This window comes from Vanacampus margaritifer, chromosome 1 (genome assembly GCF_051991255.1).
Source record: "Vanacampus margaritifer isolate UIUO_Vmar chromosome 1, RoL_Vmar_1.0, whole genome shotgun sequence".
NCBI lineage: Eukaryota > Metazoa > Chordata > Actinopteri > Syngnathiformes > Syngnathidae > Vanacampus > Vanacampus margaritifer.
The window spans coordinates 5244022-5266216 of NC_135432.1; the positions used below are offsets into that span (position 1 = coordinate 5244022).

General features: G+C 39.0%; 2 protein-coding genes across 2 annotated transcripts; one reads left to right on the plus strand and one right to left on the minus strand.

Annotated features, from left to right (window-relative positions):
- The first annotated feature begins 531 nt into the window (after window positions 1–531).
- Window positions 532–13706, plus strand: LOC144039527 (tetraspanin-2-like). The gene is made up of 8 exons (XM_077552956.1): window positions 532–722; window positions 6881–6983; window positions 10026–10123; window positions 10196–10270; window positions 10354–10437; window positions 10806–10862; window positions 12873–12956; window positions 13044–13706. Exons 1-8 carry the CDS (start codon window positions 654–656, stop codon window positions 13107–13109), a joined length of 636 nt encoding a protein of 211 aa, XP_077409082.1. The 5' UTR covers window positions 532–653; the 3' UTR covers window positions 13110–13706.
- Window positions 13707–16237: 2531 nt separating this feature from the next.
- LOC144057856 (mitochondrial glutamate carrier 1-like) lies at window positions 16238–19973 on the minus strand. The gene is made up of 8 exons (XM_077575816.1): window positions 19909–19973; window positions 19235–19290; window positions 18933–19023; window positions 18740–18858; window positions 17651–17846; window positions 17415–17572; window positions 17259–17334; window positions 16238–17170 (listed from the first exon to the last, which is right to left on the minus strand). Coding segments are annotated over exons 1-8 (858 nt in total). The 5' UTR covers window positions 19911–19973; the 3' UTR covers window positions 16238–17010.
- Window positions 19974–22195: the final 2222 nt, after the last annotated feature.

Genomic DNA, 22195 nt, shown 5'->3' on the forward strand with positions numbered 1-22195 from the left:
AACAGCTGCAATATAGCCTATGCTCCATTCTTTTGAGTGTTCCCTAGCACTTTCATGTATTATTAATGTGCTTTAGAATTAACTGAAGCAGTCCTACAATAAAGACGCTGTTTTGCATATTCATATTAATATATGCATGAGCATACAGGACACAGGGACGTTCCCAAACGGATTACCTTAAAGGAAAAGAAGAAACTATGACATAGTTTTTTTTTTTTTACTTGCTCAAGTCTGATTTTTTTTTAAATATCTTAAAATAATTGCAGCTGTAGCTACAATTTATTGTAGCATATTGGACAAATGAGAGAGAGCATTTTTTCCACTTCTTTGTGAACAATTGCCAAATCCAAATTGCAGTCCCCCCTGCAGCCCGTCCCCCCCTCCCTCCCCCCCTCCCTCCCCCCTCCCTCTGCATTATAGAAGGGGGCGGTCTGGAAAGAAGTAAGTATGTGTGTGTGTATGCGAGAGAGAGAGAGAGAGAGAGAGAGAGAGAGAGAGAGAGAGAGAGAGAGAGAGAGAGAGAGAGAGAGAGAGCGCTTCTCGATGCACAAGTGTTTTGACTCGCGGGGACGATCCTTGTCATCTTGGACGGAACCAACTCAATCAGCCCTCCTTTAGGTCGTACTGTGTGGATAAAAGCAAAACCCGCTGACATGGGGAAAGTGGAAGGAGGGATGAAATGTGTGAAATATCTCCTGTTCGTGTTCAACTTCATTTTTTGGGTAAGTGTCCGTGACTGGTTGAAGCTGCGTGTTTGGATGCAGGTGCAGCGAGTGCAGCTGTGACTTTGCGGTTGAGGTTGTTTACATGCATGCTGTCTCCGTCTGCCGCTTGGTGTGTGGTGGGCGAAGTGATTGATTTTGCAGGCAGTCGGCGTGGTTTCCCTCTGTGCAGCTGGTGAGGGACAGACCGAGCTTTTCGGTTGTTATTTAACTCCTCAAATCAGATTTTCCACAGAAGAAAAAAGTCGCATTCATTCACTCATGTTTTTTTTGTCTGAAGGGAAAGAATGAATGAAGAATGGGAGATTGTGGGTCATCTTGGAAATCTAAGTCAGCAGTTGGCGCCGCATGACCTCAATGACACACAATGCGGAGTTGGTTGATGAAGTCGGTGCACTTGCATCATCTCCAGTAATTTTTTTAGCACAAATCACTTAAGTGCTCACAATGAGGCTCAACAGAGTCAGGTGGACATGAAAGGTGTGGGTTGAGGTGGACACGCACACACGCACACACACACTTTTCAACCATATCCAAGCAGTGTTCTTAGAATGGAACTTTTTCTTCCCTTTGTGTACGTGAGAGTGAGATTTTTTCCGGCAAGCGTCTGTGGTGGGGCTCAGTGTGAATGGATCCATTGTGACAGCGGGACAATAGCATCACTTCAGCCTGCTGCTCCAGCCTGGATAAGCAGCAGAACCCGCTTGGCTCCCAAAAGCAGCAACAGCCCCCTCCGGTTAAGCTGCATGACCTAACGCCAACATAGAAAAATTCATCTCGTATCCTGATGGGTGTGGCTGATGCAGATAAAAACGATGGAGGCCAGAAGACGAATGTGAGGACGAGGGGACACCGGGCGAAAAAGCTCATCGGGAGATTGTGAGGGAAGTTGGTGTGCGTGTGTGTACTCGCTCACATGGCAAAAGGGGGTCAGCTGGCGTGAACTTGACCCAGATAACGGCAGAAAATCAGTGTGAGGATAACAGGATGGCGTGTGGGTGCATATGTTGATGTCACAGTACCGCGGATATTATTTTTTTGTCAGTGCTGTGCTCGCTCGGTGACAATGATCCATTCGTTCTCTTGTCATGATGATGTGTACCTATCGGGTGCGTTCCCTTTAAAGGCTCACGGCAGGACTTCTTGCTGGTATGTCCGGTCTGCATAGTTCAACAAGTGTTCAGTCACGGAGTTAAGCCAGAGATGTAAACATGATAGAAATATGAACTTGGGTTCTTTTCTCCCATCATCACAAAAATGCAAAAACTATTATTTTGACGTTTGCTTTCTACTAGCTTCCTCATTAAATTCCTATTAATTTGATACAGTGAAAATCTTCTGCAATTGGACACACCACAGAGAAGAGTGTTGTTAGCAACTCTGCCAAACATGAATGATAAAAAAAAATAATAATTGTGAAATCATGACAACTGTACCCATTTTCAAACGTTGTGGGTGAGTCAACTAAATTCACTGAAAAATATGCCCCAATCAACGCAAAATAATAGGAATATATCCCACCAGGTTTCTGCGAAGCACTCTAAAGCAGCCATTCAAAGCCCCATTCGCACACTGGCTATCATATGGGGCGCTCCCCCCTCCCCCCACCTCACTCTTTCGCCTTCGCTATGTGATGTAGGCCTATATGTACACTTATGGCCAACAACGAGGTGCTCTGAACCGGCCATGCCAGCCTGAAGTCCCAAGTGCACACAGTGGCTGTCAAGTCGGACTTGAAAAATAAATAAATCCAAAATCCTCTCTCTTTGGCATGTCTCTGTCTGACTTGCTCACTCTTACTGCCAACAACGAGGCACTCTAAATTAGCCATGCCAGCCTGAAGTCCCAAGTGCACACGGTGGCTGTCAAGTCGGACTTGAAAAATAAATAAATACAAATACAAACATCCTCTCTCTTTGGCATGTCTCTGTCTGACTTGCTCACTCTTACTGCCAACAACGAGGCACTCTAAATTAGCCATGCCAGCCTGAAGTCCCAAGTACACACGGTGGCTGTCAAGTCGGACTTGAAAAATAAATAAATACAAATACAAACATCCTCTCTCTTTGGCATGTCTCTGTCTGACATGCTCACTCTCACAGCCAACAACGAGGCACTCTAAATTGGCCACTATCTGAACGGAATATGTCGATTCAGGGTGAACCGTACGTCGGTCAGATTGTCATGTATTGAGTTGGAGCTCATAATGGAGCCGCTCCAATTATGAAACATTTGCTCCTTAGTTGCTAATTTTGTTCTGGTTATGTTTTGCACCATTTTCAATAGCAGTTTTAGTTGTAAAATACACACAGTGACTCCAAAAAACAACACTCGCTGAACTCATTCTGTTTTCTTTCATTCGCCAATTTATTTAAAAAATAAGGCTTTCGCTTTTCCTGTCAACCCTGTTTTATGAAAAAAAGGAAAAAGAAAAGAATTCCACAGACTGTCCCTGAGTGAGACCACATCCATGTGTCCGTTCCGCATGCTCTCATGGAAATTTTCCCCTCACAAAAACACCATTTAACTGCACTTTTTTAAAAGTTGCCTTTACACCATCAAAAAACTATTTCATCTTAAACACAGATTTCCATCAACTTCCACAACGGGACAAACGTACAATTACTGTTAGTGTGGCTGTGCGTATACTTCCAGGCCACATTTCTAGTGCGTTTCCACAGGCAGGGGAGCAAAAAATGATCCTCTGATAGCGAACACCATCCCTTTCGTTATTTTATTATCTCATTCATTGTGTTTGTCACTTTCCCTCATTTTGTGCACCAAACCAGGGAGACATTGTCTCTTTGTCCTTTGGGGAGCGATTGGGTGGGAGGGCGTGGGACAAGGTGGGGTGGAGTGGGCGGGGATGCATGGAGGAAAGTCAGGGGGCGGGTGGAGGGATTTGGGATGAGAGGCGTGGGAGGGGAAGGGTGTGTCTGCTGTCAGGATGCTAATGACTCAAGACAAAGTGTGTTTGGCAGAGTGGGGGATAAAAGCAGGGAGGATTTTAGCAGTGAGGGTTGATGGGGATTTTGTGTGCCCTGAGCTGGTATTTATTAGTGCTTCTTCCCCAGAGGGCATATTTTAAATGTTATGTTGACTGTAGATTGCAACCAGTAGAGGCGTGACAAAGAACATCTGACCCAGTGGCGTGGTGGCCATCAGGAATTTCAGGATTTTCTATTCTAGGCCACAATTGTCGCGCATCAGGGCTCGTTGATGGTCCGTACGAAGGTGACAAATATTCCCAGTCCGAATTTAGGCCCAAGTGCGTCTCTGCTTGGATCCCAACTAGTGCAAATATCTTGGATTGGGTGGCATTCTGGTTTATTTAGGTTCTAGTGCAGGCAATAATCCCTAAAAGTTTGAAGAGTTTTATTTGAAAACTAGGATTGATGGTACAAGGCATCGGTTGAGTGGAAGCACCTAAGCCAAACTGTGGCAGTGTTTTTACTTCGGACCTGGATTTGACACCTTTGATGGAGAGAAGACGAGACAAAGCAGTGGTTTCATCTTTGACCTCATTTCTCCAATATCCCCTTAAATTAACACAAATATGTTTTGCACCATTGTCCCTTTCCAGAAGATACTGATAGTGTACCGATGGTTAATTTCCCTCCCTTCTGTACAGGCAGCATAATAAATAATAATTAAAAACCGGGCTACGATTTCACTGAAAATGAAATGTGCAACAAATTCTCACCTATTTCTAACAACAAATTTAATCGCTTGTCAATGTGGTGACTTGTTATGTTGTGTTGCTTTATCTAATGCTAAATGTTATCTTGGTTGACAGTTTAACTTCGCTAAACAAGGCAATGCACAATTATCCAACATTTTTGCTCAGTCCCGCCAACTATTGGAAGTTTGCTGTGCCGTTTAACTCGCGCCAGTCCCGCATTTTATCATTGGAAATATGCCACCAGAAAAGCTCAGCTTGCATCGGGTCTGACCAGCAAACGCAGCATAACGTAGGACATGTAAATGTAGTATGGACTACATTTCCCATGATTCTTAGACACAGAAACAGGAAGTAGTTCAAGTTTCGGTGTGTCATTACCACATGCGATCGGGCTGCCAGATCGTATCGGGGTCGCCTACCGATGATGTCACGCTACAGGATTGGCTGGAAATTATCCCGTTGACGTTGAAACATTGGAAAGAAAATGTTAAAGATGTAATAACGTGCAATTTTATCTTCATTCTTTTATATTTATTTACTTATTTATCTATTAGTATTTTATCTAATTTATCATGTATTCAATCTATTTGATTATTTATTCAATATTAAAGTATCCTGCTTTTATATTCTTAGGTTTATTTACATTTTTACAATTTCAGTCCATACATATTATTTAAATTACATCTTTGATATTTTTTTTTCCCAATGTTTCGACGTGCAACGGGTTTATTTCCAGCCAATCCTGTAGCGTGACGTCATCGCGCGACCCCGATACTATCTGTATCGGGGTCGATACTATAGGCGACAGATACAAACTGGTAGCCTGATCACATCTGGTGCCAACACCGGTATGAAGAAAACACGCCCAGAGTAGTTAAGTAGTAGAGAAGTAGTTAGATTAGTTGTATGAATCGCTATGACAACAGTATGATAGACATACACATGGCCCAAACAATTGGTTTGGTGACTGGACTAAAAATAAAAATAAAAATAAAAAAACAGGACTCAGGGCACAATGACCAAAATGAGACTGTCCTGGTTAAGCATGTTTTCTTTTCTTTCTTTCTTTTTTTTATTCAGGAAAAAGCATGTTAAGCATGTTTTCAATCACACTCAGAGGGGGTATGGATGGGATGTCTGTCTCTCCCTGTGATTGACTTGTAATAAGTCTATTGTGTAGTCTGCCTTTTGCCCCAAGTCAACTGGGATAGGTCAAGATTAAAGCTCCATACTGCTTTACTATGACCAACAGAGACAAATAACACACATTCTCAAGCCAAATCAATTGTCATTGCCTCAATTGTCTTTTTCTGTTTTTCCAGGCTCACACTATACCCCCCGTTTGGAGGCATAGCTCAAGCTTTGTCCTTTTTTTCCCCCTCTGCATTAATGATCAAGAACAACTTGTTACCAGAAAGCAGACCCTTGCCTTGACTGCACAACACAGAAACTGTCACACAACCTGTCAAGAGAATTCCTGAGATATAGGACGCAGACACACCATGTGACAATCGCTGCTTAATACTCCTCATCTTGTTCTCTGCGCCCATAAACATGTTTTTGAGCCCGTGCACGGACTGGATTATCCTCAACGACTCACGAGCCTTGACTGGCTGTTTGTACTTAGTGTATGTGTCAGGATAGCAGCCGCCACTGTTGTTTGTGTCCTCTAAAGCGTCTCCAATCTCACGGGAGCACTTTGACGTCAGGCTCGTCCGAGAATGTTTCGCACTGTGCGGAGAAGACCTTTATTGTACGTATACCGAATGAAGGAAAATGTGAGCAGCATGAAACCACTTTTCCAAACAAACAGGAGGGCCTGGTTTAGCTCAAGGTGCCACACTGCTGCGGGGTGCCAATTGTCAAGCCAGAGATGGTTAGGAGGGTTGTAAACGATGTTCTTAACCTCTAGGCGTTATTGTGACCATTTTTTGGCTTTTTGTTAGTTCTGACCAAGCCATTTCAAAATAAAATACTGCCCACGGGTTTAGAATCTGTCGGTCAAAAGCAGCGCATTTATCTGACAAATTCTCAATCCTGCTTGTTAGGTCATCATTTCATTTTACCCACGCCACAATTATGTTTGTATATACGACTGCTTAAGTGCAAAGGGTGGAAGGCCCGTCTGGAAACTTCCTGTCATCATTTGCTTTATTTTGGTGGAAAACCACAATTAGGCAGAGCAAAAGAACAAGTTATAAAACATGCACTTTTACTGCATTTCTTTCCTTTAAAAGACTGCCTGTCACTGCTTTTCCTCTATGTTACTCTCACTGAGGGACTAACATTTGCATCATTTGCAATTGTTACTCTCTTCGCTTTGTCGATGTATTTTCAGGTCACAAAGAAGCATTCATGATAAAAGAATGAATGTAATTTGATCGTAAAACATATTGGCCTGAGTGCATTTCTAGTTTGTTTTTAGTTTAAATTGCATTTGATGTGATCCTAATCTTTCTGCTCCATCCACCCACAGTTGATGGGATCCTTTGTTCTGGCAGTGGGACTGTGGTTACGTTTTGACCCGGAAACTGTGTCTCTGCTCAACGGTGATAAGGCGCCGGACACATACTTCATCGGTATGTACCACAAAACCTTATAAGTTACATTTTGTTTGTTTATCCTCGACCTTACTGACCTCTAAAGTCTTGGTGTTTGAACCAAAAGCTAAACTAATTATTATTATTTTTATTACAGTGGTGCCTTGAGATACGAGTTTAATTGATTCCATAACCACACTTGTAATTCAAGACAATTGCATCTCTGATCATCTTTTCCCATTGAAATGAATGGAAATGCCACGTTTCAGTCTCCCTCAAAAAAAAATAGTTTTCTAAAAAAATATATATATAAAAAAAAATAGCACTCTATAATATTGTACATTTTTTTTTAAAACACAGTTATGACATTTAAATAGAATGTGAAGAATTAAACCTTTTTTGGTCAAATATTTTTTTTTCCGCTTCAATTCAATGAACCTGCTGCTCTCTTTTGTGCTAGACAACAGCTCAAATTTTGTCGCTCGTTTGTCAGGGCACCATTTTATTTTCCATGTCCAAATGACACATCAAACTGTTTTATTAATAGTCCGGTTCCATTTGCTGATGCTGACAATGGCGCAAGACTTACTACTTTGCTGCCAGGTTCATGTTTTCCCTAAATACTGGTCACAAAGTGAGCCACGTTGCTCTCTTCTCAATTCTCCGTCTGGAAAGGGGCTTAAAATGTTGCCGTTGACATGTTTCCGTGCTACTCTGGGCTAAAGGACGACATCACTCGGGATATTCCTACCACCGTCTTGCGGTCAAATGCTCAGTGACCACACACAAAAGTGCACTAATCTTGGTTACAACGGAAAAACCTCTACGTGGTACTTTGTGAGTTTCACTATAGGCTACTGTACTTTCATATATATTTTCAAGCTTTAGAAATACCTGGAAATGAGGATAGTGTGGAAAGATGGACTTGGATTTAGTAATGGAGGCGTACTAAATCACTGCAATGAGTCAAACGATAATGTCAGTTGACATGACGTGCTGCAAAATGGAGCATTTAGAAATAACCTTCTTGTAGCCAGTAACTCATTTCATGAATCATGTGCGTCATATTGGACCTTGCAGACATTCATCATCAGCTGTTGGCTTATAAATTCATATATTGTAGCGTCTGAGGTCAACTCTAGTCTCAACAATCGCAGTCTGAATCATCATCATCATCAACATTCGGGTGATTTTGAGTGTCTGGCCTTCGGCGGACAAGGTTTCAAAACAGCAAACCGCGGAGTGAGCTGTTAAAGCAGATGTGACAAGTGTGGTCAGAGCTTTAAGAAGAGAAATGTTCGTCGACTGAATGAAGGGCAAGTTAGCTCGCCCCACAGAAGTGACAGGAGCACTTGTTTTAAACAGATCACTTACTGACTGTATAAACATGAACAACAAAAGAGCACTCAGAGAGTCCAAAGTTCTGTCATGGCTTAAACATTTGCCGTTTGTAAAATCGTATCGCCAACTGAATTCTCTCTTTCCCTCTAGAAACAAAACCAACTTAGCATATTACAAATTGCACTGAATATATTTGACACATGATCCCATGTTACATTTAAATAACCTGACCTTGCAGATTCATTGTGAAATTAATCCAAATCCGGTTATAGTGTCATGTAGCCCATTATGATACATTGGTATGTGCTTGTAAAGATTATATTTCATGATGTCATCACTACGGAAGCATGGAACTGCCAATGGGGAGTACGTTCGAACGTGTTTGTGAGTATGTTTGAACAAATCGCAAATATGTTCAAACGTACTCGCAAACATGTCCGAACGCACTTGTAGGCTAAATGCTGCGAACGTAGTATATTTTCCCATAATGCCACAGGGTATTACGCATGCATGAGTGAAGAAAAAAGTAACTTTGTGGAGCACAATACCCTGTTGCGTTATGGGAAAAAATACCAAACACAAATCCTGCACTCTAGACATAATAATGAAAAAAGTTTTTTTTAATAAATTTTTTCATGTATTGATATTATGTGGCCCAATATTTAAAAAAAGTGTTTTTTCGCTTGTGCATGAGCAAGAAATAGCCCATTGCATTATGGGAAAATATTGTATATTTGTAGCATTTACCCTACAAGTATGCTCAAATGTATTTACAAGTATGTTTGAACGTACTTGAGAGTTGTTGTTTTTTACGAATTTAAATACGTTCAATGTATTTGCATTTATTTGTGAGTATGTTCAAACATACTCGTATTTTTGAACGCCAGTCAAAAATATTTACTCCACAATTGTCAGTTCCACGCTTCCATTTCCAATATTTGGATTTCATGAAAGAATACTGCTGACCTGTCTTTATCTTATTGGTCACACGGAGTCCACACATTGTTTAAAAACAGGCATGATATGTTTTTCCATTTTAGGTATTTCTTAAGAAAATATAACTTTAACGAGTTCAGGTTAGGCAGCCTTTTGTGTGTGTTCCCAAAAGTAACTCAACAACAACACATCCAAGTCAGTTATTGCGTTTGTGTAAAGTTCTTTCATTGCCACCTGAGCCCTCATCACCTGCGGCCTCCAGGGGTGTCGCCTAGCAACACAACCCCTGCACAAGAGAAGAACGCTTGCGCCAAACTGTTGACTTCCTCCCTACAGACGCATGATGTACTTTTCCAAATGAGAAGCTTAATGGGAGATGTGGGTGTCGTCATCTTACTTGAAGATTCCTCAAACTGGTCTCTCTGTGAGGCCAGAACCAACATTTAGCACAGTAACACTTGTCTTTTCTTTATTAGATTACATTTTGAAAATGTAATAGCACTAGGAATATTGTCCTGGCAATTTCAGACAGCTGTCTTATGATTATGCTACCCCCTGCTGGTGGATAACAAAAATAGCTAAACCAACTGGGAATAATATTGAAGCCATTCAAACCCTCTATTGAACACTGAGGCTTTGTAAACAACTTTTGCTGTTTTTGGATCATCATTAGAAATTCCTCCCACAATGTCATTGTAACTTGAGTTTACCAACATTAAGTCAGAATATATCTACGACTATACAATCAGCAATATAAGTAGGCCTAAACTCAAGAGGTGAAGTCAGTTTTTGCTATTCTTGCAGGTGTATATATCCTGATAGGAGCTGGCAGTCTGGTGATGTTGGTGGGTTTCTTTGGCTGCTGTGGAGCTGTTCGGGAATCTCAATGTCTGCTGGGTTCAGTGAGTCCAAATGTAACAACTAAGCTTGTACCTGTGAACTAAACTCAACTTGAATGTGTTGATCTCTGCCAGTTCTTTGCCTGTCTTTTGATCATCTTTGGCGCTGAGGTGGCAGCCGGCGTGTTTGGATTCTTAAACAAAGACAAGGTACATTCAAAATGTCGTAGCCTGAATTGCGTAAATTGTTCATGTAATGTGTGTGCCTGATAAATACTTTCTCTCTATTACAGATAATTGAAGACGTTCAAAACTTCTATTCTACGACGTACAATGAAAATAACAACAGTACATTGATCGTCTCGTACCAGAAAGTCGTAAGCTGTCTTTCTTGTCAATATCCATACATATACTTTTAGTTAAATGGATTTACTTTTTTAAATCAGTTTTTTTTTTACAGTAATAATAAATGTGCTTGAATTAGCATTGCCATCAAATGTTTCATTTTGTTTTATTTTGCCAAACACAAGGACAACAATAATAATAATAGTGGAAATCTGTTTGGTTGTTTTGGATTTTCTCCTATTATTTAATTTGTTTAATTAAGTTAAATCATCGCATTTATTTAAAGAGATTTAGAAATAATGATATATTGTCACAGCATTCAAAAAACGAAAACTTTTGCTCTTGTGTCTGGATACTTACTGTTTAATTGCAAACATTGTGCTTTGCTTTTTGTTTTTAGCTAAACTGTTGTGGGACGTTAGCGAACAACTGTCCCGATCAAGAACCAGGAACAAAGGTACACTTCTGTACTTTTCGAACTACTACTACTACTATTATGAAAGAGGCAGCATACTGTATATGCTTAGACATGATGCCTTGAGATATGACTGAGCGATGTATGAGGATTTTTGCTCTGACTTAAGGGCAATTTTGAGATACAAGTGCTATGTGTGCTATGGGGGTGGCAAACTGCTCGAGTGACCTCACAACAAGCAACAGTTTGACAGCGAATAATTCTTCTAAAAAGAGGTCTCAAGCTGTTTTACCACTCTCAGTTGGAGATTACTATCAAGCTAAACACACTTCGTAAAAACAAAAAAAAAGGAGAGTTGCATAATTAACTCATTTGTGCCCAAAAACATATAAATACGTTCTATTTTAACTGTTTTAAGTGTCCCAAAGACGTAAGTTTTTATGTGTTTTTTTATGCTAGAGCATATAGAAGGCTTTGATGCAGCCTCTCAACTGCAAAAAACGGTTGAAGATTATTATTATTACACAAATAGCCAGCAGGTGGCAGCAGAGCAAATGAGATCAACCAAGGCCATGTTGAAAAAAAAAAGCTAATTCACTCACAATTCTAAATAGATTTGTGAATAATGATGAAACTTATTCTAATGCTAATTGTTGCAAAACGGAAACAGATAGAGTTATACATTTTTTCCTGATGAAAGAAGAGACTTAATCTTTCTTTTGGTAGGTTCCATGTTTTTATAGCAATAGAACACAATATTCTGCGGGCCTTGCATTATCAGTCAAAATCCAGTAAAACAGCCGGGAGTGAAGAGGATTGCTTCAGTGAAAATGGCTGGGAGTGAATGAGTTAAAAACAACCACATAGCTTTGCCTTAGGTACATCCGTTTCGCTTCATGCTAACAAACAATACAAACCTTAATAGACTGGCTAATGAATAGCATGAGTTATTTGAACACAAACGGTGCAACAACATTTAGGCAGGCATCCACATGTTGATATCCGTTAGGCATATATATATTCTTGTCCCTTTATGAAAATTACTAATATTTTACAGCAGCAAACCGAGTCAGTTCTGACACACTTTTTCATGTCTGTATTATACGACTCCCTGGTGGCCAAGGTTCACACACCACAAGGAGTTTAACTTTTTACTGTCATGTTTGGGTTCTGTTTTTCCTTGTGTGTTCTCGTTAAGTGTAATCCCGCCCTTCCTCGTGTCAACCAATCAGTGCCCTCAGCCACTTGTGTCTTGCCCCAGGTGTGTCTTGTTGTGTCATTAGCGTGTGTGTATTTAGTCTCCTGTCTCACCTCCGTCTGTGTCGGTTCATTGTCATTTCCCCTCCCGTCATGCTACCAGTTTTTGCCTTGTTGTCCTCCCCATGTTTTGTTTTCTCTTGTCATTTGGAGATCGCTTTTGTTTTGTAGTAATTAAAGTCCTTTTTTTGTACATCACCTTCGCCTCCTTGCCCTGCTTCCCTGCGACTTGGTCCTCCACCAAACTTTGCCTTCCTGACAGAGGTCGGTTCATTCTGTGGGGAGGACAACAAGGCAAAAACTGGTAGCATGACGGGAGGGAAATGACAATAAACCGACACAGACAGGAGACGAAATACACACACGCTAATGACACAACAAGACACACTTGGGGCAAGACACAAGTGGCTGAGGGCACTGATTGGTTGACACGAGGAAAGGCGGGATTACATTTAACAAGACCAAGGGAGACACACAAGGAAAAACAGAACCCAAACATGACATTTATATTTTATTGAATTATGTCATTACTACGTGTTAAGTACAATATAATTGAGTACTATTCTTCTTATTAAAAAAAAAAAAAAACATTATAATATGTTTGTTGTTTGTTGGGGTGAGGCTGGAATGTATTAATGGCATATTCAATTCATTTCAATGATAGTTGTGATGGTGATCACAGAACAAATTCAACTCATATCTCAAGGCACCACTTCATTTCTCTCGCACTGGGTTGGGTGATATTTTTTCATTTGGCATGCGTGTAGTCATTGTAACATCATCGACGTCATGCAGGACTGTGAGACAGCTATCAAGGATTTCTTCAACAGTAAACTCTACATCATCGGCTACGTTGGCATCGGCATTGCTGGGGTCATGGTGAGTTGGGCTTTCAGAACTGTTGCCAAAGGTCAGGCACAGCTTGTCACTTTTGAGTTTCAAAAGAGCTGAATTTTTCTCCAACAGATCATCGGGATGATCTTCAGTATGGTGCTCTGCTGCGCCGTACGTAACAGCAGGGAGGTCATCTGAGGTCATGCCTCATTCCACATCCGTCATCTGCCGAGCAGCGCAAGATCCCAGCTGCTCTTAGTGGATCTCCCTTTTATTTTCTCAGTCTTTTATTTCACAACGTCACAACACGACGATGGGACTTGGCCCATCTTATTATAAGATGCTGTTTCTTATCTTTCAGGTTGTCTTCTCTCGTGGCTATTCGGTCACCGCAAACAAATGTGAACCCTCATACTTTCACCAGGTTTGTCACATGACGCAAAAGGCCTGTTTTATAGGAAGAGAAGCAATAGGTTGACTTTTTTTTGGCGGGACATTCTTATTTATTTTCTGTATTGCTTCAAACATGAGGCTTGAGATAGCAACTAGCTAGCTTTGTTTAACATGATTACTCAAAACTGAAGCAAATTTGCTATGAGGGAAAATATGATTAGGTTATTATTATCATTATAATATCCAATACAATGTTTGATAATAATTTTAAGAATTCACATTTTGGCCATGGCATAATAAAAAAAAAATTTTTTATTACATCCTTTTTTATTGTCCCCTGTTCAATTTTACTACATTTTTATCTGGACGTTTTTCATAATACCTTTTTTTTTTTTTTTTTTTTTTAAGATGTCTGTAATACAATTCGCACAACGATTTGTGAGGATTAAAACAAGCCCCCCCCCCCCCCCCCCCCCAAAAAAAAAAAACACAATAATAATAACAATAATAAATCAAGACTTTTGTGTTAAGAATGTCATGAATTAATTTGTTTGGAGATTACCCAGTGCCATAATTATCGGATTAATGCCACTCGTCACCCGTACAATCTCTGTAAATGTGGACCCTCATGCAAGGTCACAGCTCCTCAATCATATGACCATTTTATTCAGGCTGAACAAAAACGGAGCCTTGTTACTTGAGAAATAGAACCAGGGCTGAGCAATGTACTCCAGCAAATTTGCCTATTTGTTTCCTTCCCCTCTCTGCTATGAAAAAAAAGAAAGAAAGGGGGAGTGGGGGGGGGTGCATGTTAAATGTCGGCTGTCATTCTGTCACTTTGTGCTACATTATGTAACTATCCGACAGGTTTTTGTAGCTGTCGTACTGTGTGTAGATACAGTTTTGCAATAGTTGTACAGTCAGCAAACCCATAAAGAAATAATCCATATGGCCAAAAACAGCCTTTCAATGTGCCTTTTATTAATGACAAGCTTAGTGACAATGCGCTTTCCGGATGTAGAGTGTAGATGTACATACAATTGTGACGTTAGCACGTTTTTAACAAGTAGCACATATTCAACTTTTTATTATTGGTGTTGTTTTAGTTGTGTCACTCGACTGTGTCTCCTTAGCCTCTTGGTAAGAGGGAAATGTGTTTTAAAACTATTTTTGATTATATAAGTAATCAAGCAACATGGGACATTATGTTACTCATTATTTTAGTAGCAACACAAGCAATGAGATGATTCAAGGCGTATGTTAACTTGCAAGAGTGACATACAGACAAATATAATGAGCCATGTGATCACGGAATTGAAAAATGCTTGATCGCCCCTTTTCGGTGAACATTTTTTCACTCTTCTGGAAAGTCTTTCTACAAGATTGATTTTGTTTGTTCATCCAAAAGAACATTTGTAAGATCAGAGTTCACTGAAACAACTCGACCTTATTTCACAGTCGGGGTTAAGATGAAGATTCAATAAGGGGAAATAAGGTGTCTAGTAAGATGACTGTCTGGATGCTTTTGTTTAAAGTGTAAGAACAGGATAAACAATTCTTCTCAATCCACTTTACTGTTACAGGCACATACTGGATGTCATGTAATATTTCCTCCCATAACAAATGTGCACACCGTCAAGCCTTTTTATAGTCTGTGTTAATTTATTTTGTCACCATTATGGGCTTCTCAGGTTGACACAGTAGATGTTGAAGTTAAATAAAGTGTCTAAAGTTTTAAACCGTTTCTTTCATGTTATTCCATATCTCTGATGTATTTTGTGCCTTTGAATGGTGTACAATTTGATCATTGTTCCTATTGCATTTTTCTCTTTAAATGTGGTCAAAGTAAATCTGCGAACAGTTGTATTTAGATTTTTCAACGGTCAAATAAATGTTTACTGCTGAAATTTACCTTTATAAACATTGATCCAAACACTGAGTGAAGTCGAGCTAGGTTTCAACAAAGGTTGTAACGATATCCAAACGATGCAATAATTATCATGATATTGTGGGGAGGTTAGCGATACAAAAATATTAAATATATATAAAAAATATATATTAAATACCGCAGATATGTTGGCAAATGGTACACCAAACGCAGGGTATTATTTAAAATATATAAATAATAATAAATAATATTACAATATTGTCAAAAAAGGAGCTCATACTAAAACAAAAGCACAGTATTGTGCTTTTGTACATAACAGCAATACATATAAATCACCTACAATCTCTAATAACACTTAATATTGAGGCACTTATTGCTAATTCACGCTCAAATTGAGTTCCTCCACAAAATGACTCGGTTCACACGAATATTACGTTCCAAGTCTTCTGACCATTTGCGTCTATTTTAAACATAGAAGGGCCAAAACATCAATTGTAAAAATTAAACTGCACTAAAAAAAACTAGCCACCAGAAGGTGCTAGAACTGCGCAAATAGAAATCAACCTGACTTTTTTAACAGATGTGCTGCTTTTAATATCGTGACATGACGACGACGACATCCCTAGTTTCATTATTTGTTTGTATTAAACATGGCCTGAAATGGCGCCTTCCCACAATAGTACCTAATTTCCTCTATGACATCCTATATAACAATATTGGATGACCAATCAGTTGGGAAAGTACTGTACTAACCTGAGTAGTAAAGACAGCTGAACACTTGAATTATGTGAGTGCTGTTGCAGAGGGCCAAGGATCACCCGGGCTCGGGTTACTCAACACTGCAGCATGAGCATTTCTACGGCCACAAATGTGTCCACGCGAGCGCTGCGTGCACTTTGGGGTAGGGTGACACTTTGCATCAGAAAGTTTGACTCGTCCCAAACAAAACACACGCAGTGCATAAATTAAGAGTGAAACAGAATTTATTATTCTGTATTTACACGTAGTGAATTGAAACGTAATGAAAACAAGGGTAGTCTATGGTCGGAATTTTTTTTTGTTGGTTACATTTTTTCTCCCTTTTGAGAAAAAAATCAAATACAGGGTGTCCATAAAGTCTCTTTACCATTTAAAAAAATTATTAAAAATGCAATTGATTAGATATTTTATTCAGATTTGTTCTATTGTATTCAGTGTTTAAAAAAAAAACACACAGTGTTTATCATTACTGACCTTAAGCAAAGGATTACTGATGCCATTGCCACAATTGATGAGGCTATGCTAAAGCGAACATGGCAAGAAATCGAGTATCGTCTTGATGTGCTTCGTGCAACTAATGGTGCCCATGTAGAAGTGTATTAAAAGAGGTTAAAAAAAAACTTTTAATAAACGCTGAATACAATAGAACAAATCTAAATAAAATATCTAATCAATTGCATTTTTAATAAATTTTTGAAATGGTAAAGAGACTTTATGGACACCCTGTCTAGAAGACATATTTACAGTGGTATGATGCCTAATTTTCCTCACTATGTGAGTGCGACCGAGTGGGCTCATGACAATATGAAAGAGGAGTCACGCGTCAAAGAGAAAGTGGGTCAGCATTTGGGCAAAGCCTCGAAATCTTTGTGCTGACATACTCGTGCGTCTTATGACCGAGTTGGCCTATCGAGTGTTCCAACGGAGGACACATGACTTTTGTTCAGTTCCAGTGGACACCACATACCTGTACAGTACAAACAGCCATCTTGCCCCTTCCAAATTTGTCTCCTTGCCTCTTTCCCCTTTATTAACGGGATGCCAGAAATGCTAAGCTGTCTATGCTGAACAAATGCTATAAGGTGTGTAACCAAGCAGCATATCTCCAACTCCTACAAAGTACACGACTTGGGCGATGCCAAAGAGAGGGGCAATGACAAGGGCCCGGCAAGTGGCCCCTTTAAGAAAAGCAGAGGGGCCCTCTTTTCTCATGATTTTTCTGCAATGAAAGGAAATAAACATTTCATATCACCTTGAAGTAGCAATACATGACATTTGTTAGGATTCAGCTCCTTCTGAAAGTTTACCTGACACAATCAACCACTCCGTTGTACGTTTCCTCATTGGTTCCCTTTTTCAGAGATTGTAGTCTTGTTTTGACCACTGAAACAAGACACAGACAAACACAATCCGTCTGAGTTTGCCTTGCTTGTACACATTTCTTTCAAATGACAAGCACTGACCGTCACAAGGGCTGACAGCCACGGCTGCGACGGATCCAGCCAAGCATCCGGACACAAAAGACCAATAGAAGGGCACCGATGGGTTTTCTGACGAATGCTGACCGAGTTGGTGCAAGTGTGCAAAAAGAGGGAAGTAGATGACCGAGAAGGGAATGTCCCTAAAGAAGCGACAAACAAACATGTTAGGCATCCAAGAAGGTGATCCAGGTTCAAGTGTGTATTAAACGTAATCTCACCGCATTAATGTGGCCCCGAGTCCCCTGTACAATCCGGTGACACCTTTGGTCTTCAGTAGGTCTCTGGTAATCTGTGTGGCTGATACTGTCCTGACCTGAGGCGCGGGGCTTGCGTTGTAGGAACGACTAAGGACAGCGCTAGGCCCACCCATCTTTAGAGTTGCTGCCACACTGGGCATGACCCGCTGCTGTGCCGCTTTTGGAGAAAGCAGAGTTACTTCATCAAACAGTTTCTTCTTACTCCTTATTTAATCAATGGGGTTTTTAATAGGAAGATGTTATGTTACATAAACAGGTATAATCTTACTGGTACTTTTCCGACACTTTGGCATGTCACTGAAAATATTAATATTATTGAAGTACTGTGCTTCCCTGCATATAATAAAAAATCTGTAAATATATATATACTAACATTTTTACCCCCAAAATTATTTTAAAAATCACTGTTAAGCATTCTTTAATTTTTAAAGTTTTTAATAGGAAGTTGTTATGTTACATAAGCAGGCATAATCTTACTGGTACTTTTCCAACACTTTGGCATGTCACTGAAATTTTTTATATTATTGAAGTACTATGCTTTCCTGCATATGATAAAAAATCTATAAATATATATATGAAAATTTTTACTCCAAAAATTATTTTAAAAAACACTGTTAAGCATTCTTTAATTTTTAAAGTTTTTAATAGGAAGATGTTATGTTACATAAGCAGGTATAATCTTACTGGTACTTTTCCGACACTTTGGCATGTCACTGAAAATATTTATTTTATTGAAGTACTATGCTGCATATAATAAACAAATTGTAAATATATATATATATATATATATATATATATATATATGAAAATTTTTACCCCAAAAATTATTTTAAATTAAATTTAAATTATTTCTCCATGACAGATGGAGGGAAAAACCTGAAACCCCCTCAAAAAATTAAAAAAAAAACTACAAATATTGAAAAAAAATGGGAAAAAAATCACGAATAAGCAAATCTGCTTGTGCCAAACTGCAAGCATGTGGGGGCCCACTGTATTCTGCAAACAATGCAAACAGCGCGGCGCATTGTGCAAAATTATTGCCAACCTCACCGAGCCTGCCGGCATCCTGGAGCTGAATCTTCAACATCTCCATGGGCGTGGTGACAATCACCTGGCACATTCCTGCACAGCATCCAGCCAACATCTCCTTAAACACCGTCAGCCTACCACTGATGACGCATGGACATATAAGGGACTTTAATACCAACACAAAAGCAAGATTCAGATCTTCTGTGTGACTCACCCATCTTTGCTTAGCTGATGGCGGAAAAAGTCGTTGGCAGCGAGTTTAATGGCCTTCTCAGGAGTCACTAGGGTGAGATTGACGGCAGCGCCTACAACGTGGGTTTTAGTAAAGGTCAATAAAAAGAATATGATAAATAGTGCATAGAAAAAGTCTACACACACTTGTTCAATTTTAGGATGAGGTGATAACAACAATTCACTCAGTCTATGGCGTTTGGAACTACATTATGCTAATTATGTTGACTAAAAGGTGCTTATTATTTTATCAATCAGTCGTGCAAACAATTAAATGAAGCTTACCTCTATACATGCCAAAGTAACCCTCGGATTTTACTGTCTTTATAAGACAGTCCAGCCTACCAGAAAAAAAAATAAAGTATTAATTCTGGTAATGCTCTGAGCGTTATTGCTATTGATTAGATTAGATTTGGTTATTTTCATTTCTCGCTTCCTTGAGCTGACTTAACTGGAAAATTAAAGCAGAGATGAAAAGATTACCCTTAACACTCAGGCGCATAATGACGATAAACAGTACAGGGACATCTATAAAAAAAAATAATAATAATTTGGTGAAAAACCTAATTTGTTTCAGTAATTCAATTTAAAAAGTGAAACTTATAAATCATATATTTTAATTACACTCAGAGATAAATATTTTGTGATTTTGTTTTACAGCATTATGATGATCACTGCTTATAGTAACCAAAAACTCAAAACAAAACAAAAAAATCCAAAACTTAGGAATTGGTCTTCTGAAAAATATTTTCTTTGTCTATAATGAATACAAATTGTATAGGAGTTTCACGTTTTGGATTGAACTACAGTGCTGAAATAAACATATACGATGTTATAATTTAAAAGATGCACCGTATATTGCTATAGCAACATCAAATATAAATTCAAATATTCAAAAAGGTTTGTGTGTGCTTGTGCGTCTGTGTGTATACATGCACGTGTCAGGAGGTGGTTCTTACATATTCTTGTACAGTTGTTGCCCGCTTCGTTGATTTTGCAGACGTGTCTTGGCCAGGTCGATTGGGAATACACAGGTGACTCCAACCATGCCTGCAATTCCTCCATTAATCAGTTTGGCTGGTAAGCTGGACTCAGAAGTCAAACACAAATGTGCATACCAATCATTACTGATCTTATTATATGTGAACAGTGGATTTTATTTATTAATTAATTTTTTTTATTTTTTATTTTTTTATTTTTTTTATAAGTCTACACACCCCAGTTCAAATGCCAACTTTTTCCCCACCATTTCGTGACAATTTAATTGTTTTATTTTTTAATTATTTATGTTTTGTTGTTGTTGTTGTTGTTGTTTTCAATTAGTGAAATGAAAATAATGGTTTAATTGGATTATAACAAAGTTTCTCCAACGCAAATGTGACAACATGTTATGGAAAAGCCTACTAAAACAGCTGACATTTGTTTGGATTTAATTAAAAGCACTTTAAATAGTGGCAGGTGTGTGCGGACTCCCATTTAACATGAGTTTCAATGAGACAGGTTAATTTGGTGTTGTTAACTTATTTCAGTTCATTTAGTTTCAGTTTATTTTTTACTTCCCCTATTGAAAAGATAAATACAAAATCAAATGATTTGTATAGCTTGTAGGTCACCTTAATGATGAGATGAGAGCATTTATCTAGATCTTTTTTATATCACAAAAACCTGGCATTTGAACAGTGCTTGGTAGACTTTTTATATCCTCCGTATGTATGGAGTAAGGTTCAGCACTGTTTTATAACATAATCTAATGAACGAGTATCGCCACCTCGTACAACAACTGTGATAATTTGTGGTTTTGTTGTACGTTATATGCGTTTAAGTCACTGTGGCTAGTTTCTAAAATTAGAATAAAATTAACAGAATTAAAAAATAAATAAAAGAAAGCAGGTTCCTCCTACCTCATCTGTTGCTGGTGGGCCATGGTTTTGGGTTGTTGCGTGTGCAAAAGCCCTACGAAGGAAGATGAGCTTCTGAGGGTCCCCGAGAGGCGTCGAGCAAGGCAAGAGCAAAGAGTGGCTTTTGGGCCGTATATATAGACAAGTCCAACACAGCGGCTCCAGGGATAAATTCCACTCACATCACTCCACACCCCCTGTCATGCCAGCCAGGAAATAGAGCCTGGATCGTTTTTTTTGGCCTGCCAAAAGCAAACCACAATCAGAAACGTTGTCAGGGAGGCATCTCTTAGCTGTGGAAATCGTTTTCTTTACATCAAATCAGAGTGTCCTAGTCTAAAGTAATATCAAAATGTCCACAATTCTATTCTGAGAAGTGAAATCAATCATCAGTGAATAGCAGGCCCATAACAAGAGTGTCAGATGACCCTTGGTGTCACTTTCTACTTGTAAATTTTAACCACTGCCGCACCAAATGAAAGAAAGAAACATGTGACCGATGCAATATTGAGAAGACATTTCATTTTGTGTCCAGGTCAGGAAACTAACAACAGTCTCCAGCAAGTTTTTGCTGCATCCAGTGCTGAATGTTTTGGCTAGTAAAAGCATTACAAATAGCAGCACAACTAGCATGGACATAACTCAAATATAATTCTTTTCAACATCAAATAGCTTTTCAGTTGTGAAGCTACTCTGTCCACAGGAGTACATTACACCAGGCCGTTCTGAACCTTTCATGCATCTCTTCCATTTGACGTCATGGACCTAGCTGCCCAACAAAGTGAATAAAAAGATGCTTACGAATAATCTGATAATGCAGCCGAGCGGGATGGTAAGCGCACAGCTGGAGACGGCAAAGGAAGAGACAGAGATGTGAATGTCTCATAAATCCCTTTTCCATACCATAATAAATTCATGTTATTTAGACCTCAAAGTCACACAACATAACACAACATATTTTGGACACACATTCAGGTATTTCTCAACCTTAACAAAACAGCAGGTAAGCTAATCATCACAACAGCTAGCTAATATAGCATTAGCAACTTGTTTTTGTTTGCAGTAGAATAAAACTTCATGTTTGCGTCTCGACAAAACAAAATTGGTCTGGTCTATTTAAAAAGTAGTTGAGGAGAAATATGTTTTTAGAATCAAGCAAAGTGTTCATTTATTATGCTCCAAAAGTACAATTAAAAATTGTTTCAATATTAAAACTTTGATGTAATTGAGCTAGCTTAGCTTGCTACATTTCCCTGGTGAGAAACTTCAGTTCAGCAAAGCATAATTCTCAATTACATTTGTCAACACTGTTAAATAGAATAATAATAATAATAGAAAAATATTACTG

Bases quoted from the DNA above. Each gene is read 5' to 3' on its own strand.
- LOC144057856 (XM_077575816.1), bottom strand. The intron at 18,859-18,932 runs GTGAGTCACACA...ATGCGTCATCAG, and splicing joins CATCAGCTAAGCAAAGATGG to TGGTAGGCTGACGGTGTTTA. The intron at 17,847-18,739 runs GTGAGGTTGGCA...TTTCTCCAAAAG, and splicing joins CCAGGATGCCGGCAGGCTCG to CGGCACAGCAGCGGGTCATG.
- LOC144039527 (XM_077552956.1), top strand. From the start codon at position 654: ATGGGGAAAGTGGAAGGAGGGATGAAATGTGTGAAATATCTCCTGTTC. The intron at 723-6,880 runs GTAAGTGTCCGT...ATCCACCCACAG, and splicing joins TGTTCAACTTCATTTTTTGG to TTGATGGGATCCTTTGTTCT. The intron at 10,438-10,805 runs GTAAGCTGTCTT...TTTTGTTTTTAG, and splicing joins TCGTCTCGTACCAGAAAGTC to CTAAACTGTTGTGGGACGTT.